We start from the raw sequence: 20,126 nt of genomic DNA on the forward strand, positions 1-20,126 counted from the left end.
TGCTGAACCACAATAAGGTTCTTTGTTTTGTTTTTTCATTTCCAAGCCCCTCCACTCCAGTATATAATAATCTCTTCTTTTATATTCTAGTAGAATTTGCTTTTAGTCCAGCGTAAAAATAGCATTCACAAAAGCATGATGGGGTGAGGGTACTTGTAGTATTTGGAAAGCTTCAGGTCTTTGAATGTAGCTGGGGCTTGTATGGAAGAGATCGTCTAAAGCTAAGTTGAATGGGTTAAGTCCAAGACCAATTCGTGAAAGTCCTTATATGACATATTGTTATGGGCAGAACTGTGCCCCACTACACCCCCAAACTCCTATGTCGAAGTCCTAACCCCCAGTATCTCAGAATGTGACTATAATTGGAGATAGGGTATTACAGAGATAATTAAGTTAAAACGAGGTGATTCAGGTGGTCCCTAATCCAGGATGACTTGTGTCCTTATAAGAAGAGGTAATTACAACACACACACATACAGAAAGGGAAGATCATGTGAAGACACAGGGAGAAGGCAGCCATCTACCAGCCAAGGAGAGACTTCAGAAGACAGCAACCCTGCTGACACCTTAATCTCAGATTTCTAGGCTCCGGAACTGTGAAAAAACAATTTCTGTTGTTTAAGCCACCTATTCCATGGTACTCTGTTATGGCAGCCGTAGCCGATTGATACACATACCAAAGAGTGGGCGTGGAGGGGATGTATTCTAGGGACATTTTGGTGTCAGAATCAGGGAGGCTTGGGGAATGAGGCAAGGAGGGGTGTGGGAGAGGGCAGAGCTAAGGATGACTGAAGTTTTTTGCTTGTCTCCTGGGTGTGTGGTTAGTGGGGCTGGTAACTGAACTGCAGTGGAGGAATAGGCTGCACTGTCCGGTAGTCATTTCACAGGTATCTTACCCCTCAGCAAGCCTGGAAGTCCTTAGCGTGGGGGACTTCCTAGTGAAGGGCCAAGGTAGCATATTGCTTTTAAAGTCAGTGCAGGTTAAAGGGGATTTGGTTTAGTTAATTCATTTCATCCCTGGTGTTATTAATTGTTCGATCGACAATGATGGGATCTCTTATATAGCTCTGGGAAAAGGTTTACAAATTAAAAATACGTTGTCCTAGGCTTCCTTCCCCAGAGAATGTGGAATGTACAATATTTCCATCCTCAGGCCGTTTGAGTGGGACTCAGTGGCTGAATTAACCCCAGCAAGAGTCTCTAGGCAAGTAAAGCATATTTGTATATTATCTCTTTGAAAGTGGGATGGGACACAACCTCTGCCAGCTGTTTTTTTTTTTGTTGTTTTTTTAATGAACAATTCTATTAATGCCAATCAGAGAGAGAAAATGATTAAATGTAATTGCATTTTGAGCATCAAAAAATAGATAGATAGATAAATAATGAAATCAGTGCAAGGCTTTGTCCATGACAGCAAGTAAGCAACCCTGAATAAACGCTCATTTTAAAGAACACCTTTTTGGGACTTGGAGCTTAGAAAAACCCACGGTTTAGTCTAGTGTTTCATAATTTTTGTCAATAGATTTTCATTTCCTCTCATTTTCTGCAAATAATGGAGAAGTGCATGGTGGTGGGAGAAATGCCATGGTTGTTAAAAGCAGAGGTGAGAAAATACACACCCTTGAGCCGTTGAGATCTCGCTGAGGAGGCAGAGGAAGACCTTTTTAATTGGCTTCCTTTCATTCGTGAGCCTGGCAAGCTGATGGAGAAGTTTTAAGACAATTGCTGAACCTTAGGGAATTGTCCCAGAATAAAAGAAGATCATCCTCGCGTTGTTTATGACACAGAAGCAAACTCCACGTTTTGTTGCCATTTCTGAGTTTTCACGAAATGTGTAATATTGCAAAGCCCATGATACGGACAGAAGGATCAGCTTGTCAGCAGTTTTATTAGTTTGATTTTCCTTTTAGAATTTGCTACCATGTTGTCTGTTTCCTCCGGGACCCCCTGTTTTCTTCTCCATTAGCACTAACTAGAAGGAAGCTTAGCCAACAGATTCTAGAAGACTCCTTCCCTTTGCCCGTGGCTTCCTCCTCCTCCTCACTCGTTCCACAGCTGACACCAAAAGTCATTACATCCTCTGCACAATTGATTTTTAAACTCTCTGTTTTCTTGAAAATTTCCCCCTATTTGAAAGAAAAGATCCAGAGACGTAGAAGTTACCACTTAAAGTTTTATTTATGGCCTCTCCCACCCCAAGTATCGTAAATAATAAAGCATTTGTTACGGATTAGACTTTTAATAATTTTCTTCCAAAAATCTCTTCTAACTTCAGGTAAAGACTGTGATCACTTCTGAAGAGAAACACTGTCCAACTACCAACAAAAGGATGTTTGGGGAGGGGTTTCCATCTGGGCAGGTTACTTGGCAAGTGCTTTAGGCCGATGAGAGAACTGAGAAACGGTGCACTTTTCACTCTTTCTTTTCCACTTGATGTGTAAGGCCCCCAAACCCAATACCTGTAGGGCCAAAATTTTTGGCATAGCAAACTGTGAACGAGAGAGAAGAGGACAGGGAAGAGAAGGGGTTGGTCAGCACCATCATTTCTGTTCCCTCTGTCTGAGCACAGTCCTTTTACCTTGGAGAGGCATCATTTTGACAAATGTGTTTGTAAGTTAACTTTTAAACACATTGAACTGTATTTATTTTAGATCTGCTAATAAAACTGTTTATACTTCTTTGCACTTCCATAGGTGTGTTCAGAGACATTTTCTCATTTGAGTCGACATAATCTGGCTGCCGGCTGCCTGCCCAGCCTCATCCCCTCCCACTTCCGCCTCCGCCTCCCTGCCTGCCCTTCAGATAGACACAACTGCTTGCAGTTCCTGGAACAAGCCATGATGGCCTGGCCTTGGTGCCTTTGCACTCACTGCTCCTTGTTCCTGGAACGCCCCCTCCCAAACCCATGTTCACCCTTCAAGGCCCAGAGGAAGCTTCTCTGCTAAGAAGCTTTCCCGACACCCCCAGCCAATCACTTGCCCCTTTTTGCGCCCTGCATTGTGTAGCATCCTCTACTAGAGCTTGTAGCACTTGGGAATGCAATTACTTTTCTATAGGCTGTGGCAACATTTTAGAATTTTATGGCCTGTGAATGCTGAGAACCCTCTGTACCCTCTACTGCCAGAAGAAGGCAGCCCCTGTCAGATAGTGCATCAGTTTCCATCCTGTCTCATCATCCTGAGAGAAGCTGGGCCACCTACAGTCTTGATTAGTAGCGTCCTCCCCCTTGCCTCTCCCTTAGGGGCAGAGCTGTGAGGACCAGAAGGGAAACCAGCTTGTCAGTTCGCTTTCTGTGATCACGAAGTGATGTGCAATGTTAGAAACAGAAATGTCAGAAAGGAAGGAGGGAGAGTGCAAGGGAGGGAAGGAAGGGGACTGGGAAAGAAGGAAGGGAGAGAGGGAGGAAGGAGATAGATGTGTCTTGATAAATTCAGGAGAGGCAGAACACAGTTCATCCGTACACCCCGCAACGCTGTCACCCTTATCTGCCAGCCAAGTGGACAGTGTTCAGGTTTTTGAAAGGAAATGTGATGTTTTTGTCCAGACCTAAGGCCTCTTCCAAGGCCAGTCAGGACACTGCTTCCTCCTTGTCCTCTCCCCCCCCAGGTGCTCAGGAACCACTGGGTATCTATATGTATCAGGTTCCCCCCAGATGTCCCTATGGAGGGGACCAGAGCTGGGTCAGGCAGGAGGTTACTTTCCCTTAGGTGGCTTTGCTCCCCATCCTGCAAGCTCAAACCTGGCTCCGGCTGAGAAGCCATGCTTCCGGGCAGACACAAGCGTCTCGGCAGGAACACAACTTCCCCTGCCAAGAACCCTCCCTGGGAAAACATCTCAAGAGAGTCTCTGGAACCACTCACCTTTGCAATAAAGTTCCCCATCTTTGTCAGTAACGTTCGTGGACTCTAGACTCTTCCCACAGATAGCACAGCGAAAACAGGTCTTGTGCCAAGGCTGCAGGGCACAGGAGAACAGGCAGGTGGATATTTAATAGGGCAGGCAGGGCATTTATTTCCGTGTTAAGTCCCCTGACCAGCAGCATGTAAAGGCGTGCCCTTGTCTTAACAGTTCACCCACCTCATTGCCCCCTGGAATAATTATTCTGGCTATGGGCTTGGCCAGCGATTCTTAGGACCCCTAAAAATGAATAGATCAAGGTGATTTCCATATGTATTCCTTCAGAACAGACTAAATAGAATAGGGCTTCCCATTTCTAGAAGATCCAAAATACTGAAGAGAGGGGAACTTGGACTCGAGGCAGTGGGTAACATATTGAATATAAAATGAAAAAAGAAAAAAGGTGAAGAAATGGGCAATCATCCAGGGAGTTCAATTTCATTTTAACTCTTTGTGTATTTGTTTTTAATTGAAGTATAGTTGATTTACAATATTGTAGTAGTTTTGGGTGTACAGCAGAGTGATAGATATATATATACTTTTTCAGGTTCTTTTTCATTATAGGTTATTACAAGATACGAATATAGTTCCCTGTGATATACAGTAGGTAGGTCCTTGATGTTTAACGTGTGTATACGTTAACCCCCAACTCCTAATTTATCCACCCCCCCACTTCCCTTTTGGTAACCATAAGTTTGTTTTCTATATCTGTGACTCTATTTCTGTTTTGTAAATAATTTCATTTGTATCATTTGTTTAGATTCCACTATAAGTGATATCGTATGATATTTGTCTTTGACTTACTTCACTTAGTATGATCATCTCTAGGTCCGTCCATGTTGCTGTAAATGGCATTATTTCATTCTTTTTTATGGCTGAGTAATATTCCATTGTGTGTGTCTGTGTGTGTGTGTGTGTGTGTGTCTGTGTGTGTGTGGTATATATATAACACACATATATATAGCACACACATTTATATATACCACATTCTTTTTTTTAATTTTTTTTGGCCACACTGTGTGGCATGTGGGATCTTAGTTCCCTGACCAGGGCTTGAACCTGCACCCCCTGCAGTGAAAGCATGGAGTCTTAACCACCGGACTACCAGGGAAGTCCCTATACACCACATTCTTTATCCATTCCTCTGTTGATGGACATTTAGGTTGCTTCCATGTCTTGGCTATTGTAAATAATGCTGCTGTGAACATTGGGGTGCATGTATCTTTTTGACTTCGAATTTTCATCTTTTTCCAGATACATACTCAGGAATGGGATTGCTGAATCATATGGTAACTCTATTTTTAGTTTTTTAAGGAAGCTCCCTACTGTTCTCCATAGTGGCTGCACCAGTTTACATTCCTACCAGCAGTGTAGGAGGGATCCCTTTTCTCCACACCCTCTCCAGTGTTTATTATTTGTAGCCTTTTTGATACTCTCCCTGTATTTCTGCTGGAAGAGAGTTGTGTGGCTTGGATCATCCAGAAGACTGTCTGCTTTCTTCATATCTGCGTGTCTTCTAGGCACAGCCCAGGGTCCTCACCTGTATTTAAATGGCCAGTCCTGGGGTGGAGACTCCCCCTATATTTGGAGTCAGACACTCTCCGTGGCCTTCCTCCCCCTACTTAGTATAAACAGGATTTTTGTCTTTCTTCAGGCTCAGGTCCGTTGGTGAACACCCTGGCTTCAGGCCTGAAACTGGAGCTTGTAGACAAGTGTGTGTTACTGTCTCAGACATCAGATGACTTTCCTTATTGCTAGGACATTTGTGAGTGAGGTTGCTTCTCACTGCTCTGGGGTGTTTGCTGTGTGCATCAGTGTGATGCCAATAGCAGGCTGAGTTATGCAGTGGTGACAGCTCCCAGGGCTGACACTTTTCTGGAAGGATTGTGGACACAGGTTAGGGGAGGCTGTGTGCCTTTGTTTCTCCAGAACTCCTAGCTGGGTGCCTCCCCCTAGTGGGTTAACACTTATTGCATCGAATTCCATCCACCAGTTCCAGTTTCCTAGGGCACTGCAGGGTGACAGTCACAGCGTGGGAAAGTGGGTAAGGATGGGTGGCTCCTAAGTGGTTCCTGGGAGCTAAGGAGGGTCTGGCCTCCACCCTCCCTCAGTTCCTACTTTCTTCTCTCATTCCTCCCAGCATCCCATCTGACTCATATAGAAGTCCTTACCTTGCCACCTCCCATCACCTTCTCAGCAGCATAGACTGACTTTCTGCATCGAGGGCACTTCTCCGACTCTCCGAACTTCGAAGTGAACTTGGAAGGGTTGCTGGTGGTGGCAGAGCGTGCCGGCTTTGGGGACCTGGTGGAAATTGACGAATGAATGAAACCTATAGACTTCCCTTGGCAAACAGTACTAGCTGTGTGACTTTGAGCAAGTTACTTAACTTCTCTGTGCCTTAGATGCCTCATCTGGAAAGTGGGGATAGTCATAGTGCCTTCCTCACAGGGTTGTTGAGAAGGTTAAATGAGGCCACATGAATAAAGCACTTAGAACAGTGCCTCCCTGGCCTGTTGTAAGGGCTAAGGAATGTTAGCCAGAATTCACTTACCTCTTTCCTTTCTGTTGTAAAGCACTTCACAAGTGTTCCACGTGTATTAGCTTGTATAATTACCCTTGTCTTGTTGTTATATTGCTGTGATTGTTCGTTTAGGGTTTTCTATACCATCTTGAAACCCACGGGTCTGCTTTCCAAAATGAGTAAAAATATTACAGGGCAAGATGGGATCTTGACAGTTGATACTAAACAAACCATAGTCCAATGAGCTGATGCTTATCACAGTTCAAATTGTCACCCTGCATGCAAAGGTCTCCTGTCCTCTTGAGAGCAAAGTCTAAGAAAGAGGCACAATAATAACCCTGTGATTCCATATCTTTTGGCGTTTCCTTGTACGTTTATCGTTTGAGCCTCACCATAACCCTCTAAAGTAGGCAGGGCTAGCTGGAGCAGAGCATGGGCCAGAGGAGTAAGTGCCCAAGGTTAGCAGCTCATAACTGGCGGAGCTGGGATGAAACCCCGGTCTCCAGACTCTTCCTGGCTGTGCAGCACCACAGGAGAGCCCTAACATAGAAGAGTGAGCTTTGGGTAATGTGAGACAGAGAATGCAGCTGGTATCATCTTTCTTTTTAAAATAGCATCTCCGGTTGGGCTTGAGTAGTGAGAAAAATTTATATGACTAATCACACATCCCTGCAGTTTTCCAGGCTCTACCATGGGCTACTGTCTTTGGAAGGGACCAGGTGACTCTTCAGATGCTCCCACTGTTCTCTAGGGGACACTGCCTCAGTTGGGCTGGGCCTTTCTGCCAGTCCGGCCACAGAGCTGAGCCCGGGTACCAGCTGGCCAGACAGCAGCTGCAGGCCAGTGACTGTCAGTCTATATACTCAGTTTTGGGCTGGAGGTCAGCATGATCATCAAGTAGAACAGACTGGTAGATGGAGGTGGCACAGTGTGAAATCCTGGCTGCCCTAGGATAATGTTGGGGAAACCTCAACGTTGTATTGGCAACAGGCAGCAAGGGAGACCTACAGCAAGTTATAATTGTCTACTCCTGAAGCACAGCCCATCCCCACAGAGCCACTCCCCACTGCGATGCAGACATTAGTTATCTTACAACCCAAGGGGAGAAATCTTTCAGTGACAAGCACACAGAGGATGGCCATTGCGTCCCTGCCATATTTATGTGATTTACACAAAAATGCTCAACGAGGAAGAAAAGAGACTCCATGCAGTTTTGCAAAGGTCAAACAATAGAACATCTGTACATTCTGGGTTTTCTCTTGACATGCAAACCAAGAGCCATGGTGTAAGAGTAATTGCCCTTTTGAAGGGCAGATAATTTAAAGAGAGTCTTCGGAGAGATGACACATCGTTAGAACTTGGTCAGACTGAGTATTCCTGTTGTTGGCAAGTCAGCAATAGAGTCCATTCTCCCACTTCCAGAAAACGTTGCCATGGGAACAGAATGAACTGTCCTGATAGCTGGGGCTCTACGGGCTGGGAGAAGCGGGGCAGTAACTCACTGTTGGAACTGGAGGCCCAGGTGTTCACCCGTGTCCGTGCTGAGGCAGCCGGCACCTTGTCCATACCCAATCCCCTTGGGGCCGTACCTGCGGCCGTAGCAGACCTTACAGTAGATCTCTGACTCGTGAGCTGCCACTGTGGTGCTGTCCAGAGCCTTCCTGCAGGCCACTGTTGAGGAAAGGATGGTCAGGGGGTTAGCGTTGAGATTCCTCCCCCACTTCCCTGCACCCCCAATACCCTGACTGGGGCCAAGGGACTCAGCATAAGGGCCCCCCCACCCCAGCCAAGAACACAACTTTGATTCCTGACCAGAGCATCTGTCCTGAGTCGTAGATTCCAAGGCAGTCCTGTTTCACGGATGAGGAAATTGGAGCACAGAGAAGGGAAGTAATGTTTTCAGTGGTACCCAGCTAGAAAGAGGTGGAGGCCAGGACTGGAACCTGGTGTGTGGTCTTGGACCAGCTAAGAATATTGTCTCTGAATGGGGACAACCTGTACTCCTGAGTGTCTCACCACAAGTGACATCGGGAAGTGTGAGTGTATTTGTGTGTGGGTGAGTAGGGGGTGAGGGCCTGAGGCAGGGGAGGAACTTATTTTTTTCTTAATCATATAAGAATCAGCATTGAGCAGTTTTCTCTACTTAAAATGGATTTTGAAAAGCAATATGATATTCAAGGAGGTAATTACGGCTGAGACTTCTTTTGATCCACTTCTGGAAGCAGGGGAGGCAATGAAGACCTGCTGTTAGGCTTATATTGGCTCAAGCCCCTTGGTTACTGTATATCACCTAATGTAAAGTATCCCCCATACTTTACCCTAGTATAGTTATTATACACATGTTGTGTATATACATTATACATAGTATGTAAGACAATCCCCTGTTTTTCCAAAGAGAAGATTAATAGAAAATCTTCTGTTAGATTTTTCTATTAATACAAAAATTTTTGCCAACTTGAATAAATAAACGTTTAAGGATGTAAATGAAAGTGTCAAGTACCTGCTTGTAACATTTAATTTAATAATATAAATCAACAATATATGGATTTGGAGATGTTACTTTTTTCTAATCTGACACAAATTCAGGAAACAATTGTATCCAAATTATTCCTCTGCATCTTCAACATCAGTGTCTCCCTTCTCAACAGTGTCTTTCTGAGGCAGCTGACCCAGCTCTCCAGAGCAGCTCATCCCACTTCTGTCTGTGTCTTTTAGAGGCAGCCCTGTTTACCTCAGAAGGAGGCTGTCACCTGGAAATTGTATCTCAGCAAGAAGTACCTATTAGCAATAATATTAGGGCAGCATTAAAAAGTATGTAGGATCTCCACAGCCTAATACCTTGCTATATCACTTTGTAATGATGATCCTTAAAGATTGTGTAGGGTGCTACTTAGTGCTTGTAATAGTGAGGTCATATCCACACGAATAATAATATATGGGCATTCAATTTATTTGCCTCCTTTTTAAAAAAACAGTTCCATCAAGTGACCTCTATAAGCAATCCAGCTTTGAATGAGGTTGTTTCAGGCTGATATGCCTTTCTCAAGTGGTTATTTATTATTATTTTTTTAAAAGTGTTATTGAATACAAGAGTGGGAGAAGAAGATACGGTTGTAGATGAGGTAGGATTGGCCAGAGGTTGATGGTTATGTGGCTGGGGAAACAGGCGTATGGGAGTTCATTAAATAATTATGTCAATATTGTTTGTAAGAATTTCTATTAAAAAACAGTTTAAATAAATGGAGTAATTGAGAGACTGTCCTGTAGCATGAGAGACTTTATAAGACTCTGAAGCCAAGGCAAACCCTTTTTTATGAGGAATAATTTTGGGGGGAATTTACCTTATATTTGAGCATGTAAGGTATATACCTGTCTCTGCCCTTCCTGTAGCTGTCAGTTACTAATCTCCAGAACAACTTGGTTTTGGGGGGTTTTTTTATTCAGAACACCTTGTTAGCTATTCATTTATGTTCTATAGTCTGAGTTCTTTGAGGGCAAAACAGTTTTAATATCCCCAGAATGTAGCACAGAGCCTAGCCCAGAGTTAGTCCTCCGTAAACATTTGTTGAGTGAATGAATGAATGAATGAATGCATGCACGCATGTGTGAATGAAGATCAGTGACTTGTCCACGATTATACAGTGGTAAATTGCAGAGGCATGACTGGCCTCAGGTCCTTTGACTCCTACTCCAGTGCTCATTCCCATCACTCCAGGACTGCCTATACCTTGTCTTGTCCTGGCCAATTCTATAGCCACTCCCTGGCTTCTGACTAGCTTTCACACACACAGGCACAGCAGAGCTGTGCTGTGTAATACCGTAGCCACTCACCCGCCACATGATGTTATAATGTGTATATTGGTGACATGTTGAAATTACAATTTTTTGATATATTGGGTTAAATGTTTTAAAATTAATTTCACCTGTTCCTTTTCCCATTAAAAAATAAGTTTAGAAAATTTAAGTTTCCGTATGTGGTTTGCATTATATATCTTTTGGACAGCACTGGTAGGGGGGGTTAAGATTTGTATAGAAGTTTGGAGAACACTGGCCAGGAGACAAACTAAGGTAGACTCTGCCTCTCTGAACTCTATTTCCAGCAACTACAGGTTGACCTGTGGACAGACCACTGTTGTGACAATGCTACAGAAAATCACGCTCCTCTCCAGGATCCTTCTGTCCACCACTGCAGAAACCTGTACTGCTCAGACCCCCATCCCACCCACAGGTTCTAAGGAGAATATCCAGGGGTTGAAAGGGATGCACCAGCAAATGCTCACATCGTTCTTCCATGGCTCCATTAAACAGGGCATCCTCCTGCTGCCTGGGAAAATAAGACACCCCTCGCCATGGAAAGCATCCCCACCGTTGCCTGTACCCACTCAGACATCCAAGTTGATGAAAGGAGAATAAAGGCCTAGAAAACTGGATCTCAGATGAAGAAACCCAGCTTTCTTCTTACAACAACTTGCGTGGCAGGTATAACCATCTCTATTTTATAAATGGGGAAATTGAGGCTCACATTGGTGACTTACCCAAGGTCACACAGTTAAAGTGCGTGGTAGAGCCCATACTCAAACCCTAGTCATTTTCACTCCAACTCCAGTGTTCTTTCCAATATTCCTTTCCCCCACTCTTTTTATAGAACACTAGCTATATTTGGACAAAAGCCAGAGGGTTATGGAATGAACTCTCTTGAGCAATGACTCTGGATCATTGTGATGATAATGGTGAATCTGATGAATGTGTATGATGGCTTAAAAAGAATTATGCATCATTAAAACCTAAAACATTAGTAAATCCACACACCCAATCACTCACAGCAGTTTCCCCCTATTCCTTGGTGACAATTATGTTTGTTGTGGGAGGTAAGGGGTAATGGACACTCCCGCAGCAGAGAAAGCGCTACTATTTCTGGAGGATGAAGTGTCTCCATGCCCTAACAGATGGAGCCCAACCCTTGAAGTTCTGTTTGAAACAGGTTGAGGCAACGTGATGCCTTGCCGCTGCTGGGCTGAGACATGGGGGCGGATGGGTCACGAAGGGTTGGGGAGCGCGCGTCTGCGAAATGTCCAGTAAAGCTAACCCTTAAGCCAGACCTATTGGAGGGGAGCAAAGAAGGCAAGTGGCCAAGACAGAACTGCTCTCCTAAAATAGGATTAAGCTGCTAGGAAACTCTAGAATGCAGTCGTGTTGAAGAGACTGGACTGGGAATCTGAAGGTACAGACTCTGCTCCTGGCTCTGCTGCAGATGCCAGTGACCCAGGCTTAGAGATGAGAAATGACTTGTCCCAAGTCACATGAGTTGGGTAGAGCCTGACTCCCAGGTGGACCATGGGGTTTTAAATGTCCCCCTAGTTTTGACATTTTTGAAACTGTGTCCAGCAGGGGATGGTAAAGATTCCCCTTGTCAAGTTGATGGTGCCCCAAACGCTCCCCTTTCCGACGCTTCCAGAATTGTCATCTGTTGCCCCCCAGCCTGACACAGGTTCTTTCTTAGGAAAGACCAGTTGCAGCGGGCTTCGGTGACCGCTGGCCTGTGGGGACAGCACATCAAGCCAAGTCCATCCTGGCTGCAGATAAGTGATGGCTTTCTTTCTCTGCCAAGTCACACTTTGTAAATGTTGCCACTGGGTCAAGTTTTCACCACTGGGAGCTTGTTCTGACTTTGAGCTTCAGGGAAACGGCCTTTGAGCTGGACAAGTGGTTGGAGAGGGGGTGCTCAGGAGAGCACCATCCCTTCTGTAGGTGGGGCCCCAAAGTGATATTCCTAACAAGTTCCCAGGGGATGCTGGTGTTGCTGGTCCCCAGACCATACTCTGAGAACTACTGATACACAGTATCTGTGACTAAGTGTGAACTTCGAAGTGCTGAGGGGCCGTCATGGCGTTCACCCAACTCACTGCAGTGGAAACAGGTCTTGTGGAAACTCCTTCCATTGCACTGGATTTCTTCCGCATGGTAGACGGTCTTTCCGCAGGCTCCGCATTTTGCTCCTCCGCCCCAGTTTGGCATCTTGAAGCCTCTCTGGTCAAGGTCAAGTCTAACAGGACATAAAGCAAATACCCTAAATTTAGGCAACCTCCAGAGTGAGCCAGTCCCAAGCGACATATACACACTAATATATGTAAAATAGGTAACTAATAAGGACCTACTGTATAGCACAGGGAACTGTACTCAGTACGCTGTAATGGGCTATATGGGAAAAGAATCTAAAAAAGAGTGGATATATGTATATGTATAACAGATTCACTTTGCTGTACATCTGAAACTAACACAACATTGTAAATCAACTATACTTCAATAAAAATTAAAAACAAATAAAGAGTGAACCAATCCCTAGTAGTGCTGTGGTCTGAAGACCAGGATCCAGCCCCAGTTTGTTGGTGGTTCATTTATTCCTTCAGCAAATGGTTATTGTGTGTAAGTCATTGGATAAGCTCAGACACTCAGAGCAAGCTCTGAGCAAGTCACTTTACCACTTGGGGACTCAGTTTCCTCTTTTGTTAAATTTCAATAGCCCCTGCTCCTATGTACCTCACAGGGTCCTTAGAAGGAATGGATAAGCTAGTTTTGTGTATCTGAAATTGTATGCAAATATTCAGTATTGTTATTTTCTTCCACCTAGGGTTTTAAAAATTATTCCATCAGAAGTGGGAATAACCTATGAAAATGGTATTCTTATCTAGCTCAGTGCTTCTTGAGTCACGTTGGATCTTGTTAAGATGCAGATTCTGGTTTGGTAGATCTGGGGAGAGGCAGGAAATTCTGCATTTCTGAGACTCCAGGCAGGGCTGTTGCTGCTAGGAGGGCACCACCCTTCGGTTAGCAAAGCCTTGGCTAACCTTGCTGATAAAAATACATAATATATAAAAACTCTATTCAGATTTATTTCATCTATCCATTAATTCCTTTTTAAGAAATATCATTGCCCAGGCAATGAGCTATGTTGGCACTGCACTAGATCAGTGGTTTGGAAACCTCCTCCTGCTTTCAGGGCTACCAGCAACTTGCCATGTGCATCGAGATGAACTTCATAGCTTCTATTTACCTCTGTTTTCCCACCTATGATATGAAGAGTGTCATTCTTTTCCTTGTTGCTTCACAGTGGAGTTTAGAGGATGTGCAGGAAGGTACTCGTCAGAGCTCACAGGGACAGGTGTGATCACAGGGACAGGTGATGCTCCTGCAGGTCCTTGCACACCCTTCAAGCACCCTCTGCTGCCAGAAGCTGCTGATAGCCAGCCCCAGGCCATCCTTGTCTCCCCACTGGAGAATTATGTTTGAGAGATACTAGGCAAGGAGGGACATCAAGAAACTATTTTCTCTTTCCTCTGTGTCTGTCTGTAAGTATGAATCCAGTTTTCAGTTTCCCCAGAGTGGAACTAAAATAAGCCATCAGTACTCAGTGAAATCTGAAATCCTGCCAGTCCCAGGGGGGCTGAATTTTCTCTGGGATCCTTTGGTTTCTAAGAAGCCTGGTGTGTCATCTTGTCATTGACACCAAGCACTATCAGACAATTCCAAGTGGCTGCCTCTGACCTTCTCTTTCCCTTCTGGGAAGCTAGTCACCTTCTTATAATAGTTGGCAATTAACACTAAGCCTCCTGGGTCACCTGGTCTGGATTGTGTCTCCCAGCCTCGTAAGAAAGACAGGTTTTGCTAAGAAACAGAAGGTAAATAGCAAACAGACCATGGAAACCGATACTAGGACCAAAGGAAAACTCTCCACCTAAATGTCCTGCAAGGAGATTTTCCTGCTTCCAAAAGCAGGTTAGGTTAGCCAGGAACATCCTACCCTTCTCAGAGAAGCAGGTTCTTCTTTTTATTCAGCAAAATCTTAGAAAATAAGTTTTTTAAAAGGAAACATTTAGTGCTACTATTTCTATAGTTCAGATTGCTTAGTTTAATGGGAAGAGTAATGGATTTTGAATTGAAAGGCTTGGGATCAAGTCTGCATTCATTCATTCATTTAATCACCATGCATTTACTACCTCCCTATCACGTGTCAGACAGTGCACTAATTACTCGGTGAGGAATGAAGGAGGGGAAAGCTTATAAAAATGGGTAATTTGTGTCCTGTCCCCTAGTCTTGAGAAGCCTACATTCTAGTGAGAAAGATAGTCAGGAACCAGAATACTCTGTACTAGAAAAGAGGCTTATGAGAAGTGCTATGCAAACTCAAAGGAGGGCATGGCTACTGACATTTAGATTGGGGAGGAAAGCAGTGAGTTGTTGGAGGATCACAGAAAACATCACATCTAAATGAGGTTTTGAAGGGTGAGTAAGAGTTCACCAGATAGAGAAAAGGGAAAAGGATATTTCAGGCAGAGAAAAGAGCACACAGAAAGGCATGGAGAACTTAATATGTCCTAAAAGAGCCCAAATTGTTTATTTTTTACTTTCAGGGGCAGAATAGATTTTCGAGATCGCCATCTAATGTACAAACAAGATGAGGCATAAAAAGTAGACATTTGGGGGTAAATTTTTACCCAACTTCTTTTTCCAAGATCCACTCTTCTCTGACTAAAGATGTTATGTTTTTTTGGAAAAGGGTAGAATCATAATTTTCTTCGTGTTCATTTTGGTCCTGAGTTTCAATGTGATATAAAATAGAGGAGAAATGCAATATATGTCTAGGAATGTGACAGTGACACTTGTGAAATTAATGATGTGAAAATTTTCAATGAAAACAACCCCAGGTCAAATTTCTCATTTCAGGTCTTCAATGGAGATTTCATTGGCATGTCCTGCAAGTTAATGGGAAAGAGATATGCTCCTTAGGTGTGTGTGTGTGTGTGTGTGTGTGTGTGTGTGTGTGTGTGTGTGTGTGTGTGTATTCAGCAATTGTCCACACATGATACTTTCCAAAGTGCGTATAAGATTACAGATAATAGCTTTTTCACAAGGTAATGGAGCCTGGCACAGGTTGTTATTAAGTGATCATAAATATCTGACATACATTTATCAGGACTTAAAACTCAAAATAGAAATCCATAAGCATTCAATTAAACAGGTGCTCAGTTCCACTTCTAAAGATGGAAATGTAGCTATGGGGGCCTAACACAGACGACGTCTCTGATTTCTTCTTCAGATGCTCAAAGGCCAAAAGGCAGCGTGTGTTGTAAAGCATCCTGAATTGGAAGACACAGGTTCTAATCTTGACCTTGCGGCCTTAACGTGGGTCAAAAATGACGATAACATTATGTCCTGCACTTTCCTCACAGGATCACTGTGAAGGTCATGGAAAGATGATGGAATTCAAAGCAGCACTGAGAGGTAAGTCATTGTTATTCACTTTATTTCAGTTTACTCAAATAGCACCGATCTGCTAATTAAGTCACTATGATTTGAAAGCACATGTAGGTCCTGGCTTACATATCTAACCTTCTCAACCTCCTGCATTGCTTAGGAATTCCTATGTCTCAACACTCCCCTAGCCAGGCCTGGAATGCGAGTTTACGCAGGCAAGATACCAAGGGGTGGGCCATTTGTTTATCAGCGTTGCCTGGCACAGGCAAGGGTCATTGAAGGTGGGACACCAAATATAGGCTTGCCCGTCACTCAGCCCCATTTGCCACCTGGATCACAGTCTCCATCACATCACCTGGCACTACTCCCTGGGCCAGTCCCAGAGATGGCTGTGTTGTCACAAAGTCGTGTGTCACAAAGTCGTGTGTCAGGACTGAAATGGCGGACAGTCGAATTTAGGAGGATGAAACAGAATGCAGGACCCTGTGATGTCAACTAGGGAGAGGTAGACTCCAGACTTTTAGATACCAGATCCCAGTGAGAGACTTACCTGGGTGGATTTTGTAACAAATAATGCTGTGGAAGAGATTATACTGGGAATGTGCTATAGTGGGGGCTGGAGAAGGCTGTAAACCAGATGCAGGAGGCCAGAGTTCTAGTTCTGTCTTGCCTCTTCAAAGCTGTGTGATCTGAGAAAACCATGCAGGCTCTCTGAACTTCAATATCCTCTCTATAAAACAGGCATAATAGTCCCATCTATTTCACTATTGCTGGGAGGACGGTAGGTGTTCGTGTGAGTAAAATCACTTTGTAAACTGCAGAAGGTTATAAAATCTAAGAGCTAATGAGTTCTGCCGCAACTCTAAGTTGTCACGTATCAGTCTGAATTTTTAAAAGTATAACTGTACTGTGTAACTTGGGCACATTCTTCCTAATCCATCACTCTGTTTTTCTTTTTTTAAACTACCAACTGTGGAGCTGAAAGGTGATACCTTAGGGCAAAAGTGGGTGATGTAGATAAAATGGGTGCTCAGTGATTCTGTTCTTTCTTTGTTAGGGGTCCATTAAAGAACCAGGGAGGGAAACTTAGGCTATGGCTTTGAGCAGAGACCTCCAGCGACAATGCTGTTTTCATCTCAGTGTTGGTTTATTTGGTTGTCCTATTAGGTGCCTGATTCCACATAGTGAGTTAAATTGTCTACACTGACTGAGGCAAAGATTTTGGATCATAGAAACACATATCTGGAATCTAAGTGATAATCACAATTATTACTAATATATAATAATATTGTTATTAAAGCCATAGCGTCTGATGCCCAGCCTTTGGGCCAGGCCCTATGGTAAATCTCATTTAAGCTTCACAGCAACCCTTCAAGGTAGGTGCTTTTACAACATTCACTTTAGAGATGGAGACATGGAATCTCAGGGAAATTACATTGCCCAAGGTCACATGGCTAGTATGTGTCACATGGCTAGGTTGGAATTTAGGTCGCTCTGACTCCAAAGCTGTGTTCTTACGTTAACATTAGCTTCTATTTATTGTTTACTATGTGTCAGTTGCTATACATATACTATCCTTAAATACAACAGCCCTGCGTAGCAAATTTTGTGATCCCCATTTTGCAGATGAGAAAAATGAGGCTCAGAGGGCTTAAGTGACTTGTCTGAGGTCCTACCACCAGTAAGCGGCAGAACCACAATTCAAACCCCAGTTTAAGCTGGTTCTGTGTCCCATGTTCCTGCTTACAACACGCTCGAGAGGGGACAAGGGTCAGCACCTCCATTAACCAACCTTCCCAGCTGATGGGAATTGGGATCTGATTGACCCATTGTCTCTCCATGGGACAGAGAGAATACTCATGGGTGGGAGTAAAACAGGGAGACGGAATTCAGTTCAGTAAAATAAAAGACTTTCTAAGAGTCAGTGCTCTTCACACATGGAAAGGGCTCCTTTGGGGCTGGAGAGTTCTTTCTCACTATTGACTTAGCTTGGCAGGGGATGGGTGTCCAAGTGGCTGTAATGTAGAGAAGCCCCCTTCAAGGGTCCTTCAAGCCCTGAGACAGGTTTAGGGATCTGATTGGTGACTAGAGCCTCACCTTGCAGAAAAGCTGCCCAGTAGTATCTCCTCTCAAATACTGCCTCTTCTCTAGTCTCTTAATCCAGGTAAAACAGATGATGTGGGGAAAGAAGGGCTTTGGAAATAACCAAGCCAGGTTTCAGAAAACACTACCTGGGGCTTCCCTGGTGGCGCAGTGGTTGAGAGTCCGCCTGCCGATGCAGGGGACACGGGTTCGTGCCCTGGTCCGGGAGGATCCCACATGCCGCGGAGCGGCTAGGCCCGTGAGCCATGGCCACTGAGCCTGCACGTCCAGAGCCTGTGCTCCGCAACGGGAGAGGCCACAGCAGTGAGAGGCCCACGTACCGCAAAACAAAAACAAAAACAAAAAAACACTATCTGTTCAACCATGGGCAAATTACTCAAAATCTTTCGAGCCCAGTGTCGTCATGCACATAAAGAGAGAATGAGAAGACTTGTCTTAGAAGGTTGTTTTCAGTTAAATAAGATAATAATAATAACTAAGATATTATACATCAATGCTTATACATAGCAGGTTTTTAGTAACTTTAGTTGCTTTCATTATTACTGTTATTATTTTATCTCCAAAATGGTTTTAAAATCCATTTTCTTAAAACAAGTAAATCTTTCCAACTCCTTCTCCATGGCCCTTCTCTTCAGACTGTGAACCAACTCTGTTTCTCAGCCTTGAGAGTGTGCTGTACCCAAGAACAGATGCAGACAGGCCAGGGAGAGAGTCAGCCTCCTTGGGGGGATCAGGGTGCCTGGCACCAGGGACGGCACATCAGGCAGGGTCCTGAGCCTGTGCCCCAGGCCACCAGCTTCCTCACTTTGGCAGCTCTGGTGCCTACCACCAGCTGACCTCTCTGGTGCTCTGGACTTTGAAGGGAAGCAGTGAACCCAGAGTCACTGTGGCCCAGGGAGACCATGGCCTTCAGCTCCCCGGTGTAGGACATTCAAGGTCAGCGGCTTCCTCCTAAGCTTCTGAACAGATATATGAAGTCCCCCTTCCAGAGGCCCTTTCACAAAGCCTGGGGAGATAGGTTGCTTAATCCCAGCACAGAAATAAACCCAGCTCTCATCCCTTTAATATTCAGAGTAGACACACCTGCCCCTTAAACTAAGGCTGTAATGCACAGGTCATATTATATCTTTCCTGAAATTATCTCTGAGGTGTGGCCGACTTTTACTCTCAGAAACTCACTTTGTTCTATCCTGGCCTTTATAATTTTTTTTTTTTTTTTTTTTTTTTTGCCCGTGAGCCATGGCCACTGAGCCTGCACGTCCAGAGCCTGTGCTCCGCAACGGGAGAGGCCACAGCAGTGAGAGGCCCACGTACCGCAAAACAAAAACAAAAAAAAAAAAACACTATCTGTTCAACCATGGGCAAATTACTCAAAATCTTTCGAGCCCAGTGTCGTCATGCACATAAAGAGAGAATGAGAAGACTTGTCTTAGAAGGTTGTTTTCAGTTAAATAAGATAATAATAATAACTAAGATATTATACATCAATGCTTATACATAGCAGGTTTTTAGTAACTTTAGTTGCTTTCATTATTACTGTTATTATTTTATCTCCAAAATGGTTTTAAAATCCATTTTCTTAAAACAAGTAAATCTTTCCAACTCCTTCTCCATGGCCCTTCTCTTCAGACTGTGAACCAACTCTGTTTCTCAGCCTTGAGAGTGTGCTGTACCCAAGAACAGATGCAGACAGGCCAGGGAGAGAGTCAGCCTCCTTGGGGGGATCAGGGTGCCTGGCACCAGGGACGGCACATCAGGCAGGGTCCTGAGCCTGTGCCCCAGGCCACCAGCTTCCTCACTTTGGCAGCTCTGGTGCCTACCACCAGCTGACCTCTCTGGTGCTCTGGACTTTGAAGGGAAGCAGTGAACCCAGAGTCACTGTGGCCCAGGGAGACCATGGCCTTCAGCTCCCCGGTGTAGGACATTCAAGGTCAGCGGCTTCCTCCTAAGCTTCTGAACAGATATATGAAGTCCCCCTTCCAGAGGCCCTTTCACAAAGCCTGGGGAGATAGGTTGCTTAATCCCAGCACAGAAATAAACCCAGCTCTCATCCCTTTAATATTCAGAGTAGACACACCTGCCCCTTAAACTAAGGCTGTAATGCACAGGTCATATTATATCTTTCCTGAAATTATCTCTGAGGTGTGGCCGACTTTTACTCTCAGAAACTCACTTTGTTCTATCCTGGCCTTTATAATTTTTTTTTTTTTTTTTTTTTTTTTGCAGTACACGGGCCTCTAACTGTTGTGGCCCCTCCCGTTGCAGAGCACATGCTCTGGACGTGCAGGCTCAGCGGCCATGGCTCATGGGCCCAGCCGCTCTGCAGCATGTGGGATCTTCCCGGACCGGG

General features: G+C 44.5%; 1 protein-coding gene across 1 annotated transcript in view; it reads right to left on the reverse strand.

The window, feature by feature from the left end:
• Window positions 1-2,031: 2,031 nt before the first annotated feature.
• Window positions 2,032-20,126, reverse strand: part of CSRP3 (cysteine and glycine rich protein 3) — a 21,620-nt gene continuing 3,525 nt past the window's right edge. Inside the window, exons 2-6 of the mRNA XM_007457620.1 lie at window positions 12,325-12,464; window positions 7,924-8,092; window positions 6,069-6,201; window positions 3,861-3,954; window positions 2,032-2,489 (exon numbers count right to left, since the gene is read on the reverse strand). Coding sequence (XP_007457682.1) covers window positions 2,413-2,489; window positions 3,861-3,954; window positions 6,069-6,201; window positions 7,924-8,092; window positions 12,325-12,436 — 585 coding nt within the window. The 5' untranslated portion in view covers window positions 12,437-12,464 and the 3' untranslated portion in view covers window positions 2,032-2,412. The remainder of the gene's footprint in view (window positions 2,490-3,860; window positions 3,955-6,068; window positions 6,202-7,923; window positions 8,093-12,324; window positions 12,465-20,126) is intronic.

This window comes from Lipotes vexillifer, unplaced genomic scaffold (assembly GCF_000442215.2).
Source record: "Lipotes vexillifer unplaced genomic scaffold, Lipotes_vexillifer_v1.1 scaffold505, whole genome shotgun sequence".
Taxonomy (NCBI): domain Eukaryota; kingdom Metazoa; phylum Chordata; class Mammalia; order Artiodactyla; family Lipotidae; genus Lipotes; species Lipotes vexillifer.